This window comes from Podarcis raffonei, chromosome 10 (assembly GCF_027172205.1).
Source record: "Podarcis raffonei isolate rPodRaf1 chromosome 10, rPodRaf1.pri, whole genome shotgun sequence".
NCBI classification, from domain to species: Eukaryota; Metazoa; Chordata; class Lepidosauria; order Squamata; family Lacertidae; genus Podarcis; species Podarcis raffonei.
The window spans coordinates 7,957,524-7,984,033 of record NC_070611.1 but is presented as its reverse complement, the minus strand read 5'-3'; the positions used below and the strand labels follow the sequence as shown (position 1 = coordinate 7,984,033).

General features: G+C 42.3%; 1 protein-coding gene across 1 annotated transcript; it reads left to right on the top strand.

Moving 5' to 3' along the window:
- Window positions 1–1,854: 1,854 nt before the first annotated feature.
- On the top strand, window positions 1,855–25,700 carry NAMPT (nicotinamide phosphoribosyltransferase). The gene is made up of 11 exons (XM_053405180.1): window positions 1,855–2,078; window positions 10,342–10,498; window positions 12,698–12,801; window positions 13,602–13,730; window positions 14,992–15,150; window positions 15,449–15,585; window positions 16,265–16,490; window positions 19,963–20,082; window positions 21,729–21,869; window positions 21,981–22,115; window positions 23,022–25,700. The coding sequence occupies exons 1-11, from the start codon at window positions 2,019–2,021 to the stop codon at window positions 23,133–23,135; spliced, it is 1,482 nt and encodes a 493-aa protein (XP_053261155.1). The 5' UTR covers window positions 1,855–2,018; the 3' UTR covers window positions 23,136–25,700.
- Window positions 25,701–26,510: the final 810 nt, after the last annotated feature.

Genomic DNA, 26,510 nt, shown 5'->3' with positions numbered 1-26,510 from the left:
AAATGCAGCAGTCTGATTGGTCCTAGAACAATGCAGCAGTATGATTGGTTGGCAGGAACCACCCAATCATGCTCCAGATAGAAGTGAATCCACAACCTGATTGGCTTACAGTAGAATTCCGGAAATAGCCAATCATGTGCAGCCCATTGGGTAAATAATGTATATAAAGCAGATACTTTGAGGGGACTTTCATTCATTCCTCCTCACCACTATGAGCTGAATAAAGAGCATGAAATCACTTTATGACTCTGAGTATATTTCAGAAACAATTATATTTCACACAACTAGCAAAATTTATGATGGGCTGGATGGGCTTCCCTGGCAAGGGCCTTCCCCAAGTACCCTTTGCCATGACTGAAAAGGCCCAGATTTCTGTGCCCAGCCATGCCGTTTTCAGGATACTCCATTCCAACTACCAGAGCCCCAGTTCTACAATGGCACAAAGGTTTTTTTGCAAAGTAGTTCTGCAAATCTGGAGTTCCTCCCCCAAACATGTCCTCCTATTTTGCATTAGCCCTGTTTTGGATACCTAGCCATCACAACAGATTTCGAATAGTGGTACTTCGGGTTAAGAACTTAATTCGTTCCGGAGCTCCGTTCTTAATCTGAAACTGTTCTTAACCTGAGGTACCATATTAGCTAATGAGGCCTCCCGCTGCCGCCAGCCTGCTGCTGTGCGATTTCTGTTCGTATCCTGAGGTAAAGTTCTTAACCCGAGGTACTATTTCTGGGTTAGCGGAGTCTGTAACCTGAGGCGTATGTAACCTGAAGCGTATGTAACCCAAGGTACCACTGTACACAGACAGTGCTTTTTTTCTGGGGGTATGCATACCCCTAAACATTTTGTGAATTTAATTTTGGCCTCATTGAGGGGCAGTATTTCAGTATGATAGGAAAAGGAGAGTACAGTATCCCTAAACATTTCTTTAGTAAAAAAAGTGTGTGTGTGTATTTAGAATTACGTTTCCCCTGAGCACATTTTATGGAGGTTATAGTTGGAAACGTTAGGACTTTATAGTGTCGCGCCGAGGCTGCCATCTTCTGCTCACTTCCCTGGCAGCAAACCCTACTGAATTTAGTGAGGTCTACTCTCGAGTAGACAAGTGCCTTTGGACATAGCAGGACTTGCACCTGGACCGTTCGGTGTTTTTTTATTTTTAAACGCAACCCCCAAGCACGATCACAAAGTACCACTGAAAGCTGAGAGATTTAAAAATATATTTGGTTCAGGGCCGAATCACACCCTACAAGCAATCTTGTGGCGTCCCCTGAGGGGATTTACGGGAATCCCAGCCGCTTCCAGGAAACTCAGAGCCCACGAGGGTGCAGAGGGGAGGAATGTCCCTTCGCGCTCCAGGTTCGCTTTCCATTCCCCTCAGACGCCTCAGCAAATTCCGCCCGTGAGCTGAGGAGAATCGAAAGCGTAGCCCAGGCTGCCGGGTGCCGCGCATGCGCGTAGATCCTTTTCTCTCTCGTCTCCCGCAACCTTCGCCATCCGCGTCGAGCGCCGCCTCACGCCCGCCCTCCTTCCCTCCAGTCCTTCCCTCCAATCGGAGGGACGGAAAGCGGAGCGCGAGCCCCTGTGACGTCAATTCCTGAATCCAGAGGAGGACGAGGGGAGAACGCGCGCGTCGTGCGACGTCTCCGGCACTCCACCAACCCCACGCGCCCTCCGCTGCCGAGGTTGCGGAACCAATTGAGGGAGACGCCGAAAAGCCCCGCCTCCTCCTCGCGGTGACCTCACAGCTCTTTATCTGTACCGTCCCTCCCGCCACTCTGGGGACGGCGTCCAATCCAGGGCGGGGATGGCGGCGGCGGGGCGGTCCCTCGGCCCTCCGTGACGTCGTGGCCCCGCCCCGCCGCCCGGCTGCCCCCTGAGGCGCTTGGCAGCGGGCGGCGAAAGCGAGTCAGTCAGCCAGTGGCAGTCCGCCTGCCTGCCTCGCGGCGAAGCCCCTGTTCCGCGTCCTCCTTCCCCATTCAGCGGCTCGCGGGGTCGTCGTGCTTCTCCGTCCAGCAACATGGAAAGTGCGGCGGGGGGAGCCGAGTTCAACATTCTCCTGGCCACCGACTCCTACAAGGTTGGGGGCGAAGCGGGAGGGAGAGAGGAGGGTCTGGGGCGGGAGGGGGAGGCCGGGCGGCCGGGCGGGCGAGGGGCTCCCCTGTGGCCCCTTCGGGAGGGAGGCTGGCTGGGCTCCCCCCCCTCCTCTCCTTCCAGGATCCTTTCTGTTTCGGGTTCCTGCCTCGCACCCCGCCCTCGCCAGGCCAGGCACCGGGCCAGGACGGGCTGGGGCTGCCTGCATGGCGAGGGGGGCCCGGAGCTACGTGTGGGGCGGCTCGCAGGCCATGCAGGAGGCTGTGAGGGGGTGGGAAAGCCGCCCCGCTTGGCCTTTGCCCTTCTTCTCTCCTGCGCGCGCTCTTTCATCGGGCTCGCCTCCGTTTATGCAATGCAAAGCGCAGGCTGAAGCTTGCGGTCCTTTGTACACTTGCCTTGGTAGCTCGCCTGCAAGGGGCTGTTTTGTTTTTTGAGGGCACAATTGTCAGCTCTGATGGCTTGGTCTGGCCATTGGAGTCCCGGGGGGGGCTGTTCCCTCCTATCCACCCCATTGAATGTGTCAAGTGGTATATAATTTTGATGGAGAAGGGAGCGAGCGACAGTGAAGCTCCTTGCTTCTTTTGGAGTGCAACATCTCTCCCTCACATATCCTTACGGGTTTATCATCCACACATGCTGATATAGGTGGAGGGTGGGCAGGAGACAGTGCCTTTCCTCCTTCTGCCCCCCTCCCTTTATGCTTTGTGCTGAGAAGCTTCTAGTACGTAATAGGCAAGTGCAGAGAGAGAAAATGGGGCAAGATAGAAAGTGACACCTGTGGCATGGAGGAGATGCCTCCCCACTGTAACTCCTACTGCACTTGGCTCTTTCATCTCACTTCCAAATTCTTGCAGGGGGAATGCAATGATAGTGAAACACCTGCCTCCTTCACTTAACTAGACTTGTGGGAAGCACTAATTTTAGTTCTCTGGTGGCAGGAAAGGGAGTGTTTCTGAGGAAAGGTAATCTTTGCAGGCAAACTGACTTAACACTTATCTGATAGTAGAAGTACCAGGTTTCTGTGTGGGAAAGAACCTGATCAAAGTAAGCATGCTGTTTGCTTTTTATCAAGATAGTAGATTCTAGCTACTCATCTGTACAGAACTTAACAGCTCTGAAAGCGTCACTTATACTATTGGTGTTTCCTATACTTTTGGTATTTCCTAACTGTTACAACAACAGTACAGTGTTGTAGAAAAACAAAAAAGAGGAGGTTAATGAGAAAAGATAAGGAAGTTAAGCTCTTCCGGCAAGGTTTTAAATCACAGGGTTTTCGTTTGGACTCATTACTGGTTTAGCTATCCTTCAGCATACATATATTTGTTTCTTAGCAAGACCTGCCTTTGGTGCATAAATGGTTGGATTATAATTACAGTACTGATAGTACTACCCAAAGTTTAATTCTGTTACACATTTGTCAGTCTTTAAAAACTTGGAGCTGTATATGGTGGTAGATCAAGCATTGTGAAACTGAAACCATTAAACCAGTCATACAGTTGTTACTGATGATAAAAGCATTAAAATAGCCACATTGATTTCAGGGGGAAGTTCTTCTTGCGGGAAACCATGACCAATTTATGGAATTAAAATAAATGATAAATGGAAATAATTGGCTTAAAATTATAATTTCAAATGATGCATTTGATTCAGATTTGCTGTAGTGATTTACCTGCTGCAGGCAGATATCAGTGTAATTTGCAATGTAATCCTTTACATGTCTACTCAGAACTAAACCACATTGAGTTAAGTGCAACCTCATAGGTCAGTGAGTATAGGATTGCAGCCTTAATTGCTAGATTGTGCCCTGCTAGAAACAATGACTAGCTTTTACGGGAATAGCAGTGAAAGAGATCCTTCTGTTATGTATAAGGAGTCTCCTAATCTTTGCCCAAGAGACTTTGTCATTTAACAGTAAATGAAAGCAATTCAGAGAGAGCCTTATGCAACTATAGTATCAAATAGCAAAGGTTGTTTAAATCATGCTTTCAAGCGTTCAAAGCACTTCATCTGTATTTAGCTGTAATCCTTACCAGCAACCCTATAAAGTAAGTCAGTATTGCTAGGCCCCCAGATTGCAGCTGGACTCAAAAGAGAGAGGCAGCTAGATGCCTGTGGGCATCTAGTGAATTCAGAGTGAAGACTAGATTTGAATGGAGGACTTTCTAATTTCAGTTAGTCTTGTTTACTTACAGTATCCCTGTAATCCCTGCCTTAGCAATCTTCAATAGCCTTGTACAAAGCCCTACACTGGTTACTGCTAAGAGTCTAGTAGCCGCCTTTCCACGCTGACCCTGAAGGAAGGAGAGCCTTTCACTAGTAACCAGCATAGAAACACAGACTGCCAGTAAAAAAAGCCCACTCCCAAGTGAATTGCTGAAGGAGTGATGGACAGATTCCTCCAACCTCCACCAGCCTGATCACTTGCCTGCATGGAATTCTTGGTTGCTGGTGGCTATTGGAGAAATACAGTGGTACCTCGGGTTAAGTACCTAATTCATTCCAGAGGTCCGTTCTTAACCTGAAACAGTTCTTAACCTGAAGCACCACTTTAGCTAATGGGGCCTCCCACTGCCGCCGGCCCGCTGCTGTGCGATTACTGTTCTCATCCTGAAGCAAAGTTCTTAACTCGAGATAATATTTCTGGGTTAGCGGAGTCTGTAACCTGAAGCGTATGTAACCTGAGGTAGCACTGTATTGCTGAAGGCTTTTTCCACTTGCTGTGTATTGCCTTGATGTACTCGTCCAACATTGTCCAATATCTTGTCCAACATTTGCTTCTGAACAAGTGTGCTAGTAACCTGACTGTACACTTATTACAGAGGAATGCTGAACCCCACAAGTGATCTGATTTTATTTAGGTAAAGGTAAAGGGACCCCTGGACATTAGGTCCAGTCGTGACCGACTCTGGGGTTGCGGCGCTCATCTCGCTTTATTGGCCGAGGGAGCCGGGGTACAGCTTCCGGGTCATGTGGCCAGCATGACTAAGCCGCCTCTGGCGAACCAGAGCAGCACACAGAAACGCCGTTTACCTTCCCGCCAGAGCGGTACCTATTTATCTACTTGCACTTTGACATGCTTTCGAACTGCTAGGTGGGCAGGAGCAGGGACCAAGCAACGGGAGCTGACCTTCTGATTGGCAAGTCCCACTGATTTTATTTATAGCAGACTTAATTGCAGTTCAGACAGATTCGTCAGCCTCTACTATCTAGAGAGGGAGATAGTTATGAATCAAGGATGGAAGGGAAGCAGTACGTTGTGTGTGTGTGTGTGTGTGTGTGTGTGCAGATGCTTAGGGAATTTTGAATTCTGATCTGAGGTGACCTGATCTGCACCCCCACAGCTGACTGGAACGTAGTTATCCACCAGCGTTTGCACTTTCTGAATGTTTCTGACAAAGTTTTCAGCACAAAAAATGCTCATTTTAATAGAAAATTGGTTTAGAAATCTATTTGAAGATAACGCATTTGAACATGTGTATTTAAATAGCTGTTTAACATGAATTTTCATGCACATTTCTCTAAAATGTAGAATGTGGAAATGGTGTGGGCTTATGAATGAAGAAATGTGAAAATGGCATAGACATTCAAATTAGAGAATTTCTGTGTATATGCACTAGTGAAGATTTATCACCAAAGACATTTCATTTGTACAGACCTTTGGATGGAGGCTAAGAAACTTGTAGAGTGCATGTTTACTGATCATTTTAAAAAACGTGCTCCAAACAGCTGCCTGAAAGGCAAAATAGAGGCCATTGGCATTTTAACCTGGGTACATGTACCAGTATATAGGGACAATTAAAAATTAATGTCAGTGTGCCATAAACAAAAAAACCCCAAACAAATGGTTGCCCTATGGACCTTACAGTCTAAATTTTTACACTGGGAAGGCAACATGCAGCTAATATGAGGTGATAAATGTTTTAGAGAGATCTGAAGAAGATCTATAAAAAACACTTTATAGATGTTCTTGGAGTTGCTTAAAATTTAAAAGTAAGCTTATCCAAGTTTATTATTGATTGCATTTACATTCCAGATGATTGTGTACATGGTTCTCTCCCTCTTCATTTAGCCTGGTGAGGTAGTTGAGATCAGATAGGCTAGGCTGAGAGTGATAAGACTGGCCCAGTGTCACCCAGCGCACTTCATGGCCAAGTGGGAATTTGAATCCTGGTCTTCCAGGTTCTAGTCCTACATTTTAATCGCTATACCACACTGGCAGTCTTTTATTTTCCTGCACAAAACTTAAGCAAGCATGTTAAGTTCATCACTGAAAGTCAAGCAAGGATGTGTGTTGAACTCCTTTAGCAAGAGATTGCCGCAAAACCAGACCTGCCACTGCGAAGGCCCTGCTCCTTTCACAAGTCACTAGCACTCAGAGCAGGACTTCCATTTTAAAGGGTGGAAAGACTGTGCAAAGTCTTTAGCTGTGGGTTAAAACACTTGCATTGCGCCAGAAAACTAACGGGTTGCCATTGTGGTTAACACAAAGCAGGCGTTACATTCACGGTGCCTTTTCCCAGCTGAACAGAGAAGCTGCCATGTTCTCCACTAGCTGGACCTTTCAAATACTTTGGAAGGGACGCGGCATAAGTGTTGGGTGGATAAGAACACAAAGTTTGGCGCTGTGTTACCTTGGAAGAGCATTTGTGAGACATCTTGCTCATCTGATTAGAATGCTTTTCCTTTTAATATGGAGACTTTGTTGATGGAAATAAGTGATTGTGATTCAGAGGAAATATAAGACACTAAACTAAACACATTACCTGGTTACAGATGACCTTAATTTCCCAAGATTTATAAAATTTTGTAGTTTGGGTTAAACCAACTCGCTGGCATACAGCAGCACATTTATTATTTATTTGAAACATGTTTGCCCCAATCTTTTGCTAAAAAGGGTTCCAGAGTGGCTTACGAAGATCAGTAGGAAAATAGTAAAAAGGTAAAGGTACCCCTGCCCGTACGGGCCAGTCGTGACCGACTCTGGGGTTGCGTGCGTGCTCATCTCGCTTAAGAGGCCGGGAGCCAGCGCTGTCCGAGGACACTTCCGGGTCACGTGGCCAGCGTGACGAAGCTGCTCTGGCGAGTCGGCACCAGCGCAGCGCACGGAAACGCCGTTTACCTTCCCGCTATAAAGCGGTCCCTATTTATCTACTTGCACTTAGGGGTGCTTTCGAACTGCTAGGTGGGCAGGAGCTGGGACCAAACGACGGGAGCTCACCCCACCGCGGGGATTCGAACCGCCGACCATACGATCGGCAAGTCCTAGGCACTGAGGTTTTACCCACAGCGCCACCCGCGCCCCAGGAAAATAGTATCTGCCTTCAAAATGACAGTCTGAAAGATGTGACATACAAGGGAAAGCGGTTGGGGAGGGAAGAGAGAAAAAGTAAGCTCACGAAAAAGTTCTGAAAGTTACAGTTCTTAAAACAACCAGCTAGAATGGAAACAGTTCAGATAGCCTTATTACCTTCTGTGGCAGGCCCTAAGCAGTGGAATTGTCTGTGACTGTCACCTTAATTATATAGTTTGTGTTGTACACTGAAAAGACATTTCATCGCCCCTGATCCTTGAAATATAGATACATATGAAATATATGTATTTTACTACCCACCTCGTTCTTGATTATAACCTGTTTTAACCATTCGTAGTGTTGCATAATGATCAGTGCCATGAAGCTTTTAATATAAGCTGCATAGTGCTCATTATTTGGCATCACATTCCAGACTGAAAAATACTTCTATTCACATTCAAGGAAACTCCCTTGATATGGAGCTAATTTTACTAGGCATCCAGGCTTTAATTTGCTGAGTTCCTGTCTGTTTTTGCGCTAAAAACACTCTTCTAGATTCTGCAACTGGAATGCTGTCTAGTTCAGAGAACAATGTGCAGGCGTACATAGTCCTGCCTGAAAAAGTGTTTAATCAGAGTTTTTGCAGAGTTTTGGAAAGCTTTAAAAAATATTCATATGTTTTTAGTCCTGAGAGGTTCCATATCACTTTACATAGTTCAAGTAAGTTTAGGATGCAAGATTTAAAAGTGAACATAGTAGCTCCCCGATCAGAAAACTAAATCCAAAAAGATACTGTTTGCTATCCAGAAAACATCTATGGTGTAGTGTATGGACATTCAGTTTTTCAAGCGAAAAGATAGGCTTGGTTTGAGCATCACACTAAACCATACATTAAAAGGAAGGTGCTCCAAAGCTTCCATGTTAGTCCTCAGCTCCTGCCGCCACTGTGCTGCTTATGAAACACAGCAGAGTCTGGCTTTGGTTGTCCATACCCAGGCTCATAGTTTGTTTCTCTGCAAACGTACATGAGTGTCAAACCAGTTTGGTCCTGGCTCACTGCTCTGTGGTTTATTTGACAGAAACATACACTGAGCCTGGGTTCAGATGATTCAACAAGATGCTTTGTTCAAGGTGTGAAGGCAGCAAGAGTGGTTACTTTTGAGTAGCACCATGGTCTATGGGAAGTGTGAGGAACATGTAAGCAGCGCCATGATTTAATGTGATATGTGAATCATAGTATGTAGTGAAAGACCTTTCTTATCAAGTGTTTTCAGTTTAGGCATATTCCTTAGAGTAAGACCTGGATGTGACATTTAATCTTCAAATATGGCACTAAACAAAAAATTCCAGACCTTGTGGAATTCTTAAAACCTTCTGATCTGTTATTTCAGAGAAAGGTTGCTGGTGTTAGCTGTGGACTGCAATTCAACCAATTGTTGTAGCAAATGCTACCTTTGGAGATGACGGAACAAAATAATTCCCCATTTTGTTTGTTTAATAAATTGGTGTCCTGCTTGTAGGGCTAAATCAAACTCTTTAGAGTGGTTTGCTTAAATTAACTCTAAAATTATGAAGTTGTTTACACATTGTAATATGCCAGTAATTCAAATTTAGGATTTTTAGAATTAAAAAATCTGACTGAAAATATTTTCACTATATTAATTTTTTTTTTACCATTATCAAACGTTCCCTTGCAGTGTTGGAAACCCAAATATTACAGCATTGTGCTGGTGTGTCAGAAACAGAGAGTGAAACTGACCAGTCTAATTCATTTCCCAACCTGAGAGAAATGCAAAAAAATAAAAAAGCATAAATGGTGGAAAGGAAATTTGACTTTTAAAAATCTTTTAATCTACAGCTTTAGTTTGCAGGTAAGGGAAAATAAAATGCTTTTGTCTTGAAAATGTCAGAAGTACATATTTTAAAGTAAGCTGGGAAATCTTTCTCAGAAGAGGTGCCATCAAAATGATGTTCTGTGTGTAAAATTATCCCATTTTCATGTCTTATTATAGATTTGTTTTAGTTTCAATAGAATGTTAGCAGAGTCATTTATTGAAAACTGTGTTGATCAAAGTATCAATCAAAGCTCTTATTTTTTCTTAAGCTTCCCGTAATTTTATAATCACTTATAACATTGTTGCAATTGAGGGGGGAAATATTCTGTACCATGTCATTCATTACCTGTGGTGTCACTAATGTGGACAATAAAATTTGGTTAATCTTTCTTCCCCTGCTTATATGGAGTTCTTATGTGTAGCTGTGCAATTTCCCCAGGAAGCACACGATTGACAGGTGAAGTTTAAAAGGAGCTTGTTTATAGACAAGACAAAGCACTTTATAATTGCTGTGCAAGTAAAAAACACGCAACTGCACATGGTGGTGGCTGTTGAGATCATACGGATGTTCCACCAGAATAACTGGTTGCAAGCAATGCTTGAAACATTCGGTTTGTGCTTGAAGGAAAACTTCTAATAAGGACAGCAAAAATCCTGCAGATCACAGACATTGCAGATCACTGACACCTCTAAAGTCAGGCTCCTATACTAGGTTTGACACTGGAGCCCCTAAGCAAAAATTAACCAAACATGTCACTTTTCGCATTTGTTCAGAATTCTGGTCAGTTTCACTTCTCAGTTATGGAAAAGTTGTTAGATAAGCAAGGTAGAAAAGGAACCCCATAGGTAATATAGTAATGGACATTTTTGCTTGGTCAGCTGAAAACTGGACAGACAAAGGGATGTCTGGTTGGAAATCGTCTGTTCGATATGCTACAAGAGAAGCAGAGTGCTAAACTGCTCCTTGTTTTCCAAATCCTGGAAAAGCTGAACTACTTCAAGCTGAGCTGGAGGTTGAAGGGTGAAAGTGATCATTACAATGTGTATGGCTCTGTCAAAGCTTGTTTGGATAACCATTTTGTATGTGGTGAAATGTTTTCTTACCCAAGTTTTTCTCATTTTAGGTGACACATTATAAACAATATCCACCCAATACAAGCAAAGTTTATTCCTACTTCGAATGTCGTGAAAAGAAGACAGAAAACTCTAAATTCAGGAAGGTGAAATATGAGGAAACGGTTTTTTACGGGTTGCAGTACATTCTTAATAAATACTTAAAAGGTATTTCATGTTGGAATTTTAAATAAAATCACACATCCATTTTTTAACTTCACAACTTTTTTCGTGGATCCTTTAAGTAGGAGCAGCTATGAAGATGTCTTCATTCATGATAAAATAACTATCAAAGGGTAATATTGTTTGATACTCTTGTAACTTCTGAATTAATTGCATTCACACACTGTAAGGAGTTGCCTTGCAGTGAAAGAGAAAATGGTCTGCCTTGCTCTGTAGTAATATCTATTTATACCAAGTTACCCTTATCTCTAATGGTTGACTTAATTTAAGACTTAAGTCAGGGGTGAGCGACTGGATATGGTCAGTGGATCCGATTGTTGTTTTCCCCACCCCTCACGGGCCAGGAAGAACTTTCTGAGAGTGAGAGCTGTCAGACTGTGGAACCCTCTTCCTCAGAAGGCAGTGAACTCTGTTTCCTTGGAGGTTTTTAAGTAGAGGTTAGATGGCCACATGTCATGGATCCTGTAGTTGAGATTCCTATATAGCTGGGGGTTGGACAAGGTGCTTTCCAACACTGCAATTCTATGACTCTACAACATATTTATTAAAAAATATTGATAAAATCAAATGCTCATTCACTGCTGACCTTTCAGCAGCAGGCAAAGACGTTTTATTCAAGAGTGATGGCCTTTGGCCTTATAAGCTGAAAGGTATGGCCTCAGTAAATGCTGCAATTCCTTCAATTTCTATTCTATTCTATTCTTCAGTTTCTATTTATATGTTTGGTGAGAAGGTGGCATACAAATGTAACAACGTTGGAATGCAGTTTAATGATTACCAAACACAATCTTTGCACAGAATCTAATTTTAAAAATTATTCCCAAATATGATAGTGTAACTTGGAAAAGCATTTTATGGAAGTACTTTACATTCTTCCATAATGTAATAATTCTTCCAATACTTTACACCAGCTAGACTAGTGACTGGGAGTGGCCGCTGAGACCAGATAACACCGGTCCTGAAGGACCTACATTGAATTGTGCCCGGAAACTTACTGGGAACCAAAGTGTTGGTGCTGACTTTTAAAGCCCTAAGCGGCCTCAGCCCAGTATACCTGAAGAAGCGTCTCCACCCCCATCGTTCTGCCCGGACACTGAGGTCCATTGCCGAGGGCCTTCTGGCGGTTCCCTCGCTGCGAGAAGTGAAGTTACAGGGAACCAGGCAGAAGGCCTTCTCGGTAGTGGCACCCACCCTGTGAAATGCCCTCCCACCATATGTCAAAGAAATAAACATCTTGACTTTTAGAAGACATCTGAAGGCAGCCCTGTTTAGGGAAGTTTTTAATGTTTGATCTTTTACTGTGTTTTTAAAATACTGCTGGGGAAACCAAGCCAGATGGTATAAATAAATTATTATTATTATTATTATTATTATTATTATTATTATTATTATTTTATTTACATGTGGAGCTGTCTGGTTTATCATATCAGCTTCTGCAAGTACAGTGATGATAATATATATCTCTGTAACCTGGGTTAGGGTCATCATTTTGTCATTGGCATGCAGCCAGGTCGTCATTTTCTTGACTTATATTGATCAGCATAGTGTCCAGAGACCCAATCTGAAGGAAAAGCTTTCTGTTTGCCATGGAATGGAATGGTAATCTAAGATTTACTATGTGACAGCTGCAACTTTCATTCGAGTACATGAAATTGCTGTCAGACTCATCTGATTGCAACCAATGAGTAGAGATAAGCACGCTGTTTTTGCTGGTACATTAACTGGCTATTTGATTTACTCTGTGTCCTAATTGTAAATCATTCATTTGAAATTAAATTGCACTTTAAGCAATGGAATCTGTTGTTGAGTAAGTAGTGTTTACAACCTGGATGCACCCAGCCCAATCTGTGGCACGTTTACTTGGACATATATTCTACCAATTTCATCAGGTCTTCTCCCAGCAGCAGCCCAACAATGCAACTCATTACATGTCTACTCAGACCTGCTCCATTGATTTAATAGGGCTTGCTTTCAGGTAAGTGGTATAGGACCGCAGGCCTGTACGGTCCTAGAGAGAACGGCACTAGCCGTGGCCAAGAAATCACAATTTTTGCATAGTTTAGTTAGTTTGTTTCCCCTCAGGACTTCCATAAATGGCAATGCCCAACCAACTTTTAGAACATATTCTTATGATTCAGTATTTTTTTGTAATTGTTATACATCTTTTAAAATTTTTCACCATAGGCAAAGTGGTAACCAAAGAGAAAATCCAGGAAGCCAAAGAGGTATATAGGGAACACTTTCAGGATGATGTCTTCAATGAAACTGGGTGGAACTACATCCTTGAGGTAAAAAAATAATAATGAACACTTCAAATGTGAAGACACAAACACACTAAACTGCCTAATATTATCTGGTATTAACTATGTGGTTGTAGCTGACAGGTGCTTAGCTTCTTCAGTTTGATAGGAATAGCATAGCTACTTCGTTGGCATTGGTTTTTGTGGGTTTTGGTTTTTTTGATAGTTCATAGAGCAAAGCAATGCCTATCCTTTACTGGGAGCTGTTCCTGCACACAAAAATATGTGGGAATTGAGCTTGAGGTTTTTTGGGGGGGGAGGGGAGAGGAATCCATATAGAATTGACAACTGACACATTTGGAAAGAGCATTATAATCTTGTTCTATACCTTTTAACTGGTAGTATAGGAAAACCAGTTGTTTTTTACAATATTATATTAATTTAAATTCAGAGGTGAGTTGAAACTGGGCAACATGTTGATGCACCAGCAATTTGTCGGTGCCCTTCTAAGGAAGCTTACCCCACAGTTTGAAGGTACAGCCTTAAATTCCCTTGTGAAATCACTTGCTTTTAAAGCGGCACTGTGACTCATGCACAAGTTCTGCATGTGAGCTAAGCTTTGCTAAATTAATTATAAGCATCAATTATAAGCATTGTAACTGAAAAAAGAAAAAGTAGTGTTTTTTGAATCAAATTTGAAAGTTGTGTAGCTTTGTACTTTGATTAACCCCCATTTAAAGGAATATACTGTCAAATAAAAAAAAAACCTCATGGATACAAAACCTATTTTTCACCCAGTGAAAAAGTCTTCAACCCCCTTTCCCAATAATTATTGTATCTGTTTACAGAAGTACGAAGGTTGTCTTCCCATAGAAGTCAAGGCTGTTCCTGAGGGCAGTGTCGTTCCCAGGGGGAATGTGCTCTTCACTGTTGAAAACACCGATCCGGACTGTTACTGGCTCACAAACTGGATCGAGGTAATTAATGAAAAAATATCTCTGTGATTGGTGATAACTTTCTAGCTAATTTGCTTTATTTTCAACATGTCCTGATCATATATTTGAATCTATCGTTTAAAGACGTCATTCTGCCCTTTGATATGAGGAAACACATAATTAAATACAAGTTGTGCTTACTGTACTGTGTTCCATGTGCTTTTAGACTACACTGAAACGGCATTGGTTTATTCCTTTGCATGGGTCTCTTTTTCCCAGGTGTATGTAAGGCGGCTTGTATTTCTTACTGATCGGCCCACAAGCTGCTTAATCAAGTTTCCTAGGGGTACGAGTTTTAAGATTGAAGCTATGTGTCTCCTGTTTGGTATAAAGTGGTGCCAAGGCATCTTTTATGCAGAAGAGAGCCTGTGCTATGAACAGGCCTCTTGTCAAGTTGTGTGCATGGTTCCACGTCTCCCTTCTGTCCCCAAAGGGGCAACTGGTTCTTTAGAGTGTCACTATTTCCCCCGTCTCTTTATGCTAAAACTATATCAAGCACATCTGTAAAAGCTGGTTGGCGAAGAAAATCAGGTTTGGAAGGCCTGTCTAAATATTAGGTTTCAGAAGATGTCTGAAAGCAAGCAGGGATGACTCCTCCTGAACCTTTATTGGCAAGGAGTTTCACAGGGCAGGATATGCCACGCTAAAGGCCCAGTTCCTTATAAAGGCCAGATGAACCTCAGGGTCTTGGGGAGCACCAAAAATGCCCCACCAGAAGACCTCAGCATTTGAAGTGGAGCAGTAAGGAGTCAGGCAGTACTTTGGACCCAGTGGAGTAGCATCTTGCCAGTAGCTGCAACTTCCAGACCAGATACAAGGGTGAGCCTCACACAAAGCGCATTGTAGAAATAGAGCCTTGAGTTTTCCATGACTTACTAGGCTCCTATCACAACCAACATCTTTTGCCATCTTTCCCCTCTCCCAAACTAAGTGAAATTAAGCCCAGTGGTGCTTATTTCTCCACAGATGAAATATTGGTTGGACGATGGAGGTATATTTCTGTAATTACTTCTTAAATGTCTGTGAATGGGTTTGAAAACCTTTAATACTTCAAGAGTATTTCCAAACTTTGAAAGTTACCAATAGAAACCTGAATTACTTTTGTGCATATATGAAAACTACCTGCCATATCTAATTTGATTCTGTATTGTAGTTTCCATTTAGTGGAAAGGTTCGTTTTCCCTATTGTATCTAGGAGTGGGTATCTTCACACTTACGCATGAAACATTTTTCCTCTTTATAGACTATTCTTGTTCAGTCATGGTATCCCATCACAGTGGCCACAAACTCCAGAGAACAAAAGAAAATCTTAGCAAAATATCTGCTAGAAACCTCAGGCAGTTTAGAAGGTCTGGAGTACAAACTACATGATTTCGGTTACAGAGGAGTCTCTTCGCAAGAGGTAATGCTATTTAAAAAAATGTACTGAAATTACATATTTTCTTTCTTTCTTTCTTTCTAAAATTGGAATCCATAAACTTACACTGTATAATGTGTATTTCTTCTTGCAGCCTTAAATTCTTCAGTAATAGTCAATAAGTGTGGCACTTCATATCTTATTTACATTGTCCCGCATATATTAAGACCAAATGAAGAGAGTACTTATTAATGTGGAGTTACTCTGCTCTGAAATGGAATCTTCTAGGAACTGCCATTTTGGTTTTGCATACCAGTAATTCATAATTGTGTCTTATTCTCAGACTGCAGGAATAGGAGCCTCTGCACATTTAGTGAACTTTAAAGGAACTGACACAGTAGCGGGAATTGGTTTAATTAAGAAGTACTATGGAACGAAAGACCCTGTGCCAGGCCATTCAGTACCAGCTGCAGAACACAGGTATCTGTATTTCTTTGATGCATTGTATGTGGAAATCAAGTGCAGATTAGCAATTACAGTCATACCTCGGCTCCCAAACGCCTTGGGGGAGTTGAACATTCCAGCTCCTGAACGATTGAAAACCAGAAGTGTGTGTTCCGTTTTTTGAACTTTTTGGGGGGAAGCCAAACATTCGGTGCAGCTTCCGCTAATGTTTCTGATGTGCCTGCACAATTGGAAGCCACACCTTGGTTTCCAAGCGTTTCAGAAGTCGAACAGACTTACAGAACAGATTCTGTTTGACTGCCGAGGTACGACTGTAGCCTGACATTCTGCTGGTACCCCGTGTTTGCTTGTGTGCATGCAGTTGATCAGGGTGAGCATTATTACCGCTGTCTTGATACCTGCCCTCCAAACCTGGGCGTAACCAAGAATTTCTAAGAGGCAGTTGAGATATTGGGCTTAATTGGGCAGCAAAAATTGTTCCACATGAATGAAAGCAGAACATGAATAAACTTTGTAGTGCTCCAGAAAGCATCACTGATTGAAACCTGTACTGTCGGTTGGTTAAAAAGTAGTGTGAAGATAAGGAATGGTTGCATTTGTATTAGCATAGATTAGAGTTGTCTGCTGCATGCTAAAAGGAAAACATAGCGTGGCAACTAAATATCAAATGAGTAAATCTCTTCTGTTCTTCCAGTACTATAACAGCTTGGGGAAAAGACCACGAAAAGGATGCTTTTGAACACATTGTGACACAATTTTCTTCAGTGCCTGTATCTGTGGTCAGTGACAGTTACGACATTTACAATGCTTGTGAAAAGATATGGGGTGAAGATTTAAGACATTTAATTGAATCAAGAAGTGCAGAAGCGCCACTGATTATTAGGCCAGATTCAGGAAATCCTCTTGACACTGTGCTAAAGGTAATTATTTAAAAAAATCTTCAGTTTTTAAACTTACTTAATGAAGTTATTTGGGAAAGACCTTTTCTTTTAGTCTAATGCCATTTCTACTCTGTTACAAAATTGTGTGATTGACAAAATGGTTTATCTAAAATTACTTAGAAATATCTATGTGGACTTCACTAGCTATGCCTACAGATAATTTTTGTTGGATCTGTTCAGTTTCTGTATCTAAATATATTTATGAGCTATGCTGACGTTTATTAAACTGGTGTCCGGCATATATTAAGTTTCTATAGAAAGACCCTAAACATCTCATATAGTTAACCTGAAATTCATAAAGTGACCTGGTTCACACATTATGGTAAGCAAAATTATGCTTGGGACCATGCATACTGTGTTGGCTTCCAGAGAGAAGCTGGCAACCCCTTTGTTCAGGCATAGGTAAACTCAGCGCTCCAGATGTTTTGGGACTACAACTCCCATCATCCCTAGCTAACAGGACCATTGGTCAGAGATGATGGGAGTTGTAGTCTCAAAACATCTGGAGGGCTGCATTTGCCTATGCCTGCCTTTGTTCCTTCCCAGTGCTTTTAGCACAGTGTAGTGGCCAAGTCAAGATTAAGCTTTTCTTGGTTAAGGGCTTTTCTTCCTTAACCACAGCCTGTAATGATAGCTCAAGCCTTTTCTGTGCTAAAAGGACTAAAAAGAAAAGGACCCTGGAGGAGTGCAGTGAGTGCAAGCATATTTGCATGGTCCCAATAAGTCATATAGATCATGACATAGGAATGAGGCCACCAATGCAAGATAATTCAGGCCATGCATGGGAACCAGTGACCTAATGGGCATGTGGCTTTGCACTTGGCTGTGCAGAAAGTGGATTTCACAAGCTACGTTGCTAAGCGCACGTAAAGATAATACTGGTGTGTCATGTAGTGAACAGAGGACCTCACTGCCCTGGCCATATTTCATATAGACACCAGTTTTGTGTGGATAACTATTTGAACATGTTATAATAATATATATTGTATTAACTTTTGTTTTGATTTATTAGTGTATCCTTAATGATATGTATGTATTATATTTGTTTAATCCTTTAATTTTTTTCTCTTTGTTAGCTATGCAGTTTTTAAAAAAGACATTCATAACCCCATAAAATCAAAATCCCATAAAACTAAACTGTTTGCAATACATATGTTTTGACTAGTAGGTTGCACCACTGAGTCTTTTCATTCTTACATATAGCTGCCTGTAAATTGATTGTCCTAACCCTTCCTTTCCGAACCGTCATGGATGGTAGCAGGATAGCATATTATTTAAGTGAAGTAGTTCTAAGCTATCAGTTTGTTCTTTTGCATAGGACACATCTCAATTATACCGTATTTTTCGCACCATAGGACGCACTTTTTCCCTCCTAAAAAGCAAGGGAAAATGTGTGTGCGTCCTATGGAGCGAATGCAGGCTTTCGCTGAAGCCTGGAAAGTGAGAGGGGTCGGTGCGCACCGACCCCTCTCGCTCTCCAGGCTTCAGGAAGCTATCCGCTAGCCGTGGGAGACCCAGCTCTCCCACGGCTAGCGGAGCGCTGCATTAATCCCGAAGCTTGGGGCGTGCGGAGCTCAGCGCGCCCCAAGCTTCTGGGTGCCGGCAAGGTCTCCGCTAGCCGTCTAGACCTTGCCGGCACCCAGAAGCTTGGGGCGCGCTGAGCTCCGCAGCCCCAAGCTACGGGATTAGCGCTCCGCTAGCCGTGTCTAGGCTGCGGATAGCAGCCTGCTTCCCGGAGCGTCGGGCGCCCTGAAAGCAGAGCGCCCGGCGCTTCGGGAACACATCCGCAGCCTAGGCAACCCTGCGGGAGATCCCGCAGGGATGTCTAGGCTGCGGATAGCAGCCTGCTTCCTGGAGCGTCGGGCGCCCTGAAAGCAGAGCGCCTGGCGCTTCGGGAACACATCCGCAGGGTGGGGAGCCCTGCAGGAGTTCCCCGCAAGGCTCCCCACCCTGCGGATAGCAGCCTGCCGCCCGGCGGGCGGGGCGCCCTGAATCAGAGCGCCCCTCGCGCCGGGCAGACATCCGCAGCGTGGGGAGCCCTGCAGGAGTTCCCCGCAAGACTCCCCAAGCTGCGGATAGCAGCCTGCCGCCCGGCGGGCGGGGCGCCCTGAAGCAGAGCGCCCCGCGCGCCAGGCAGACATCAGCCAGCCCCACAAGCTCGGGGGACAGCAGGGAGGCGCAGCGCCACTATCCCGCTGTTCCTCGACCTGGTTCGGTTTCCCTGACCTGCTTTTGGGGGGGAAATAAAGGGAAAATTTTTTTCCTTTATTTCCCCCCAAAAAAACTAGGTGCACCCTATGGTCCGGTGCGTCCAATCGTGCGAAAAATACGGTAATTACAACAGCATTTTGGGGTGGGGGTGACATCACTATTTCCAGGATAATAGTTTAGAATGGTGACTTCCAGACTAGTTTCTGAAATTTGGGGATTCCAGCTTTGGCTTTCAGAAATTTAAAACAACACTGTATAGTGCCGCCGTGTTGCCAATAAAAGTTAATGATTTCAGTTTACCAGCACAATGGAGTGCTTGATAAACAATGACAAATGTTTCAGCTGCTGCTATCTACAAAAACAAATACAAATATATCTGGTTTGTTTAAATTGGCACAGGTTCCAGTGGCAGAATATTGTACAATTTTAAGGCATTACTGAGACCTGAGGAAAGACCTGAGTAGGCACAAACAATTTTGTAATTAAATAGAGCTGTAAATCTCAAATTAAGGCTTCGGATGAGCTAGTGACTTTAGCAGGCAGCCATGCAGAAGGTAACAATAAGACTTGAACACTTCTTACTATAACAAATTTTCAACTAACTTTCCAGTCAAGAGACACGAGTAGTTAAGGCTTAATCCTAAGTAAATAGGACTACCGCTTTTTGGAAGCCTTCTACAGTTGTATCTTGGATCCCAAACGCCTTGGGAGTTGAACATTTTGGTTCTCGAACGCAGCAAACCCGAAAGTGAGTGTTCCGGTTTGCGAACGTTCTTTGGAACCCGAATTTCCGACGTGGCTTATGCAGCTTCCAATTGGCTGCAGGAGCTTCCTGCATCCAATCAGAAGCCGCACTTGGTTTCCGAATGTTTTTGAAGTCAAACGGACTTCCGGAATGAATTCTGTTCAACTTACAAGGTACAACTGTACTAAAAATCCAACCTCGCAAACTTAGATTACTTTTAAGAATATCACAGTCTGGCTTCCCTATACCAAGTCGTTGCATTGGTCTATCTCGTTCAGTGTTCTCCACACACTGAATGGCAGCAGGTTTCTTGACAAGGAATATTCCCAGCAGGGATTGAGCCTTGGGAGTTGTATGCCTCAATACAGTGGCTGAGTTCCTTTATGTTCACCTTCTTGAAGCATAAAATTTTGACCCAAAGCACACATATTTGTATGACTGAACTGGCTTATTCAGCGAAGTAATGGACTAATTGTTTAATTTGGCTTTCTGCAGGTTTTGGAGATTCTAGGAAGGAAGTTCCCTATTACAGAAAATGAAAAAGGCTATAAACTGTTGCCCCCTTACTTAAGAATTATTCAAGGAGATGGTGTAGATATCAACACATTACAAGAGGTGCGCCTTTTTATTAATATGTAGATTGCGTTTTCAGTGTCTTCTCTGACACAGCAATTAAATAAGATGTTCAGGGGGGGGGGAATGATTAACAACTTTGTTTTTGTTCACGTTTTTGTTCATATTATTCCCAAATGGGTCAGTGTGCTTGACTGTTAACTAGATGGTTGCTAGCCTGAGCCCACCCAGGATACCAGGGGGTTGGACTAGATGACCCTCAGGGCCCTTCCAACTCTACGATTTTATGATTTAAGATTGTATGTCACAGCTTAGTTTCATCTGGCCTCTAATGTGATGCCAAAAACACTCCTGCCCTTGAAAGCAGAAATCTGGCCTGCTGTTAACTGGCTGCATCTAGCCTTTGAAAGTTGTCTTCAGACTGAAGGCTATCCAGTGCTGTGAAAGACACTACCTTGAAAGAAGATGTCTTGAAGCAGCCGATCAGATAGCTGAGAGCTGCCTAATCTCAGGATAAAACCCAATAGCGACCCACCCCCCAGCCTATGGAGGAAAGCCACCAAAGATGCAGATTATCTGGTGCAGAAGAGCCTTTGGAAGGTGAGGAGAGAGCGCACCTGGTCAGGCAATTCTGCTGGAAGTTTCTCTGGGGCTCTTCTAACAGTATATAACCCAGTATAGACAGGAAGATGAAATAGGGTGTGGGAAATTGGAGAGCGCAAAGAGTTAAAGGTAAAGGTACCCCTGCCCGTACGGGCCAGTCGTGTCCGACTCTAGGGTTGTGCGCCCATCTCACTTAAGAGGCCAGGGGCCAGCGCTGTCCGGAGACACTTCCGGGTCACGTGGCCAGCGTGACGAAGCTGCTCTGGCGAGCCAGCACCAGTGCTGCACACGGAAACGCCGTTTTACCTTCCCGCTATAAAGCAGTACCTATTTATCTACTTGCACTTTGACGTGCTTTCGAACTGCTAGGTGGGCAGGAGCTGGGACTGAAAGACGGGAGCTCACCCCGCCGTGGGGTTTCAAACCGCCGACCATGCGATCAGCAAGCCCTAGGTGCTGAGGTTTTACCCACAGTGCCATCCGCGTCCCACCGCGCAAAGAGTTATGAAGGTGTAAATAGAGCAGGAGCTGATCTGTGCTTTCAAAGGCATTTCTTGGACCATTAAATCACAGAAATCAATTGCTCACTCATTTGTGTGTTTCTGTGGTTCAATAGATTAGTAACAGCTGTAGTGCATGAACATTGCTAGTTGTCACTTGGCATACAAAAGCACCATCTAACCTTGAACTGAAATAACATGTGAGCAAACCTTAGCGGAAGGGAGGAAGTGAAGTCTGAGTGTTTGTCTTTCAGCTGGAAAAATAAATGGCGTTTTTATCCTCACATGTTGCTGTAAAGTCAGTATCTTTGTGTGTAAAATATGCCTACCTACCAGTGCAGTTGTTTCCCCCAAAGATAATTAATTGCACTTTTATGCATATTATGATATTTGTTGGCAGCAGTTTGCTGTAACTACATGAAATATTTTCAGAGGGTTTGTGAAGTATCATTGAGCCTTAAATAGTCTAAAGTTCCTGTTCCCATAATATACACTAGTCTGTAAAAGAACACCATGGTAAATGCTTAATAGGAAAAATGTCTTATTTGTGCACCTCTTAATTTTATTTTATTGCTTTCTTATCAGATGGTGGAAGGAATGAAACAAAATAAATGGAGTATTGAAAATATTTCATTTGGGTCCGGTGGAGCTTTACTGCAGAAAATAACTAGGGACCTCTTGAATTGTTCCTTCAAATGCAGTTATGTGGTAACCAACGGCCTTGGGGTATGTTCTTTAAATGTAGATTTTACATGAGAAAAAAAGGGCCTTGCTTTCATTCTTCAGTGTGAATGTGCTCATCTTTTACTCATAGCATCTTTTTATTCCAAATTTTAGGTAAACGTGTTTAAAGATCCTGTAGCTGATCCCAACAAAAGGTCAAAGAAAGGCAGGTTGTCTTTACACAGGACTCCTGATGGAGACTTCGTTACGCTAGAAGAAGGCAAGGGAGACCTTGAAGAATATGGGCAGGTATGTATGCCTTAAACCCTTGATGTAGGGTAATATCAAAAGTTAGTCATGCCTAGTCCCATCTGTGCACTTAACTAATTTTTATAGCATGCTGAATACAGTTGATGTTCATTAATTGTAGCATCAGGTGATTACTTGAACGTGTGAACCAATCAGCACCAGGAAGAACCTGAGTATTAACCAATGCCTATTCCAGGGCAATCATATTCAATTGCAATAGTTCACGTTTTTAACAGAGCCGTAAAGGGATAAGACATACAAGTGTGTGAATCAGCCCATGGTTCTATTTTAATATGGGTTTTAACTTAAATCATAATTACTATGATACGTAAATTAATAAACTCAGAGTTAAAGCTGTGGCTTCTGCCAAGTTTTGAGTTTATGTGCTGCTGAAGCAAGCACACTTTGCCAGGTTTGAGGAGCCCAGTTTGAAGTAGAATCTGTTAGCCACTAAGTGAACATTAATGTCTAATTGTCCATACAATTGTCCACTCTAAAGCCCTAGGTAAAGTTAGCTGCTAAAAGAGGTAAGATGTTTTTTCCATTTATTCAAACAGATTTATATACAGCTTAACAACAACAACAACACTCCAAGTGGAGTGGTTTGCATAAAATAATACAGAATATTCATTAAAATACAGATAAAAGCAACCAACTTTAAAAACAAGTAGGTAGAAAAGCAACAGTCTGAAAGACAGATATAGATAATAAAATCTATGTTCCCTGCCTGTCTCTGGGGTACTTCAAATTCCTCCCAGCCTGGCTTATATGTGTCTGAGTTTGGAATGATGGAACTGTGTCGCTCTTGAGTTGAGGGTCTTCATCTGCCAAAGCAGACTCCTTGACATTGACAAGCCAAATACTGTTTTATTATTGAAACTAAGAGAAAATGGTGTCTGTTTGCAGGATCTCCTTCATACAGTGTTTAAGAATGGAATAGTAACGAAGTCCTACTCGTTTGATGAAGTAAGAAAAAATGCCAAGCTGAAGAGTAGTGAACTGACAGAGGCATCTCACTAAAGTTTCATTCCATGTTTGTATTTGTGTAACAACTGTGTACTGCACAGCTAATGATTTCTTGTACAGATCTGTGTGTTTCTGTTTGCCACATTATAGCCGAATTATTTGTTGGTTTATGGACATCACTGCCCTCTCTCTTCTTTTCCTTTATTTTTGCCAGCCTTTAGAGAAAAAAATGGAGTTGGGAAAACACTTGCAGTATAAAATAGAATATGTGCTTCTAGGAGTCCTTTGGTATTCAATCTGGTATTGATCTCCTCATTGATGAGACACAACTGAGACTTTTTATACATATAAATATATATATATATATAGCAACATACCACAAAACAGATCTGCATAAAAGTATCATTGCTTTATGTTTATATTTACCTTGTATTTTTGTACAAACAAGATTGTGTAAAATATATTTAAAAGTTACAATTATAATGTCTTTCCAACTTTTCATGATTTTTATGAGCACAGACTTTCAAGGAAATATTTTGGGGTGGGGGAATACATTGCCTTTGTGTCCATTGATCAGCAAATAAAACATGGCCTTAAGTTTTGTTGTGACAACTGTACTATTTGGAAGTTTTAATCAGGATAGCTCCCTCAAAACCCACAGAGAAAGGGACTTTGCTGTTCATTGTAGCTACCGGTCAGCGAAACCTCCTGTTCTTGTTGAGGTGCTGTGAGAATATATAAACACATAAACACTTGCTAGACAGTAGGCGATATAACTGGAATGCCAAATGAGGAAGGACTTCTTACTGCAACAAAGATTGCCAAATGCACCTCAATATTCCAAGAATATTGGAATCTGAAATCAGAGCAACTCATTTCCAAGTAAGCATGAAGGAGATCTGGCAGAAGAACTTCTAAGGGATTTCCTTCCACTACGGAACATATATTTATATCTAAAATATTGACAGGTAGGGAAGTGATGTATTAAAGTAACTACACTTCGGGGTTTATTTTTACATATATTGTGACAAACTTAAAAGCAGAATACTGGTCTTAGTTGTGCACTTTTTTACTTTTTGTATTTTGGTCTTTGATTTTGCCTTTTTGTCAGACTGGATGTTGACCTTGTATAGACGTCTTAACTATTTTTTTTGTTGAACAACTTTAATAAAACATTATACTAGCAAACTCCTTTTACATTGGTAGCCTCCCCTATAGGGGATACTATGCAGAGGTTAACTATTTTAAATACTAAAGGTGATGAAAGGTACTCTTTTCATGACTGCACTTGATTCACTTTCTACACATGCTTTGAATTTCTTACTAAAGAACAAGTCTGTTGGTGAATGACTTGGCATGCTGTATCAAGTTCTCAGGTGTACAGCCATACTTCAGGTTGATAGAAGACATGGATTTGTCAGCCTTTCTAGAGGAAGCAATATAATTTTGGTTTGTTAGCTCTGGTGAGGGATAAAATCTCGGATCACTGTATAGGTGACGCATAAGTGGGTTTAAACAATTATCTGGGAAATGGTTCAGAAGAGCTCTAACATAATGGAGAAAACAAAGATAATATACTTTTTAAAATGCTTGAAAAGCCATATTTTAATATTCCTGCTATGGAACATATTTAACTCCACAGTCCCGATCTATTTTGTGTTAGAAGGTTTTCTACGTTATTGCTATCAGAAATAGTGGTTTGGTTAGCACTCTGAACAGTGAGTTTCACTCCTAGAAATGTCCTTACCCTGATAACTGAAGTAGCTTGTCTTGGGCTGAAAAAGTTCAAAAACTGATTAAAGGTCAGCATGGTTAAGCTTCCACATAATGTACCAGGGAAAGAACTGTATGATAAGTGGTACAAGAAACCTGGCAAGTCTCTCAACTGATTTTTTTATACTTGAGGGCAATGGAGAGGCATTTTTCTATGCACCCTGCGTTCCCTGGGTGTTTGATTTCTAATTATTTCTGGGAGGGGCAGGTGCGTGGTTTCCCCCCTCTTTGTAAAACACTAGGTTTCCTCGCCTAACATAGTTGGAAAATCCTGGGCTCTTACCATCAAGGATTTAGTGTTAAGACGGTTGACACCTGAAACGTGAAGTAGTTTGGTGCTGGATACAACTTTACAGAGCTTGAACCTTAAATATCCTAATTCTTCCATGCAAAAGCAAGCAGTGTGTTTGGGTTTGCTTTTATCAATTAGGATCGTATGGACTCAGATCTTTAGCTCCCATTTCATTGTAGTGCAGTACTTGTTTTTAAAAACGGCAGTTGGGAAGCTTTGTGTTTAATTTATTTGTAACCTGTATTTAACATAAGAAATTATTTTTATGACTATTTTTTTTCTCAGAGGAATGATTATGAAATTGATATGAAATCTTTTTATAGCAAAGAATCCACCTTGGAAGATTTGAGATGTATTTATTGTTTGCCAAAATTCAAAAAGTAAACAGAATTTTCTCTAGTTTTACATTCCTTCTTAACCTACTTAGCCGAGTAAGTATTCTTCACCTAAATCCTGTGTTTTAGTCAAAATGTACTTTGCATTAAAGACAAATGTAATAAACATGGAAATAAAGTTTTAGTTCCAGTAGTAAAACATATAGCTATTTGATTTTATTTCAGGCTTGTGCTTTTTGTTTGTCAAAAATTACTTACGGAAGAAAGGGTGGTGCTGTAAGCCAGGGATGGTCAGCCACTGTATTCTGCTTGGCCACTTTATTTCCGAAGCCTGGCAATATATTTTAACATGCAACCTGAACCCATTGTGGAGAATCAAGTTCTATAATCAAACTGGCACCACACTGCACTAAATGGCTTCACAGGTATGGAGCGCATTGGCTTGCATGGTGTGAGGTCACTGACTCGAGAAGCTGAACGTGAATGTGCTTCCTAAAAGATCTGCCCAAGAGACAGATCAGCAGCGGTCCTTTGCCTGCCTTGATAAGGAACAGCAATACTATATATTGTCTGTAACACTCTGGGCAACAGTCCCCATCCCCCTGCTTGCTGCACCTTGAATAAAAAATGATATGGTCATCTAGGACGACACATACTTTCTCTGCATCCTGCATCTAGACCACAGCCTGCCAGCTGACCATCCCTTCTGTAACCCAAATAACCTGGTTAAAACATGCAGTACTTAAAGATTTCTAGTGGTCTACGGTGTGTCTTGAGTCTCACACTTTTTGATGGAACACAAATATTTCAATAAAATACCTTTTAAATTTGTGTTGTTGCTTTATACTTCTAAAATGGTGTGTAGCTAGCAAACAGTAAGCTTGAGGACTTGGAAAATGGCTGCTTTAAGCATCTTCAACCTCTCTGACAAGCACACATTGCGAAAGTGCTGTAGTTCTTCTAGAGAATGTGCATTGTATGACAAAAGTCCCGGGTTCATTCCCTGCCATCTTCTGATAAACACTTCTG

Excerpts from the sequence above, each read along its gene's own strand:
- NAMPT (XM_053405180.1), top strand. The coding sequence starts at position 2,019 with ATGGAAAGTGCGGCGGGGGGAGCCGAGTTCAACATTCTCCTGGCCACC. Across the intron at positions 15,151-15,448 it reads GAGGAGTCTCTTCGCAAGAG|ACTGCAGGAATAGGAGCCTC; the intron begins GTAATGCTATTT and ends TCTTATTCTCAG. Across the intron at positions 21,870-21,980 it reads TGGTAACCAACGGCCTTGGG|GTAAACGTGTTTAAAGATCC; the intron begins GTATGTTCTTTA and ends TCCAAATTTTAG.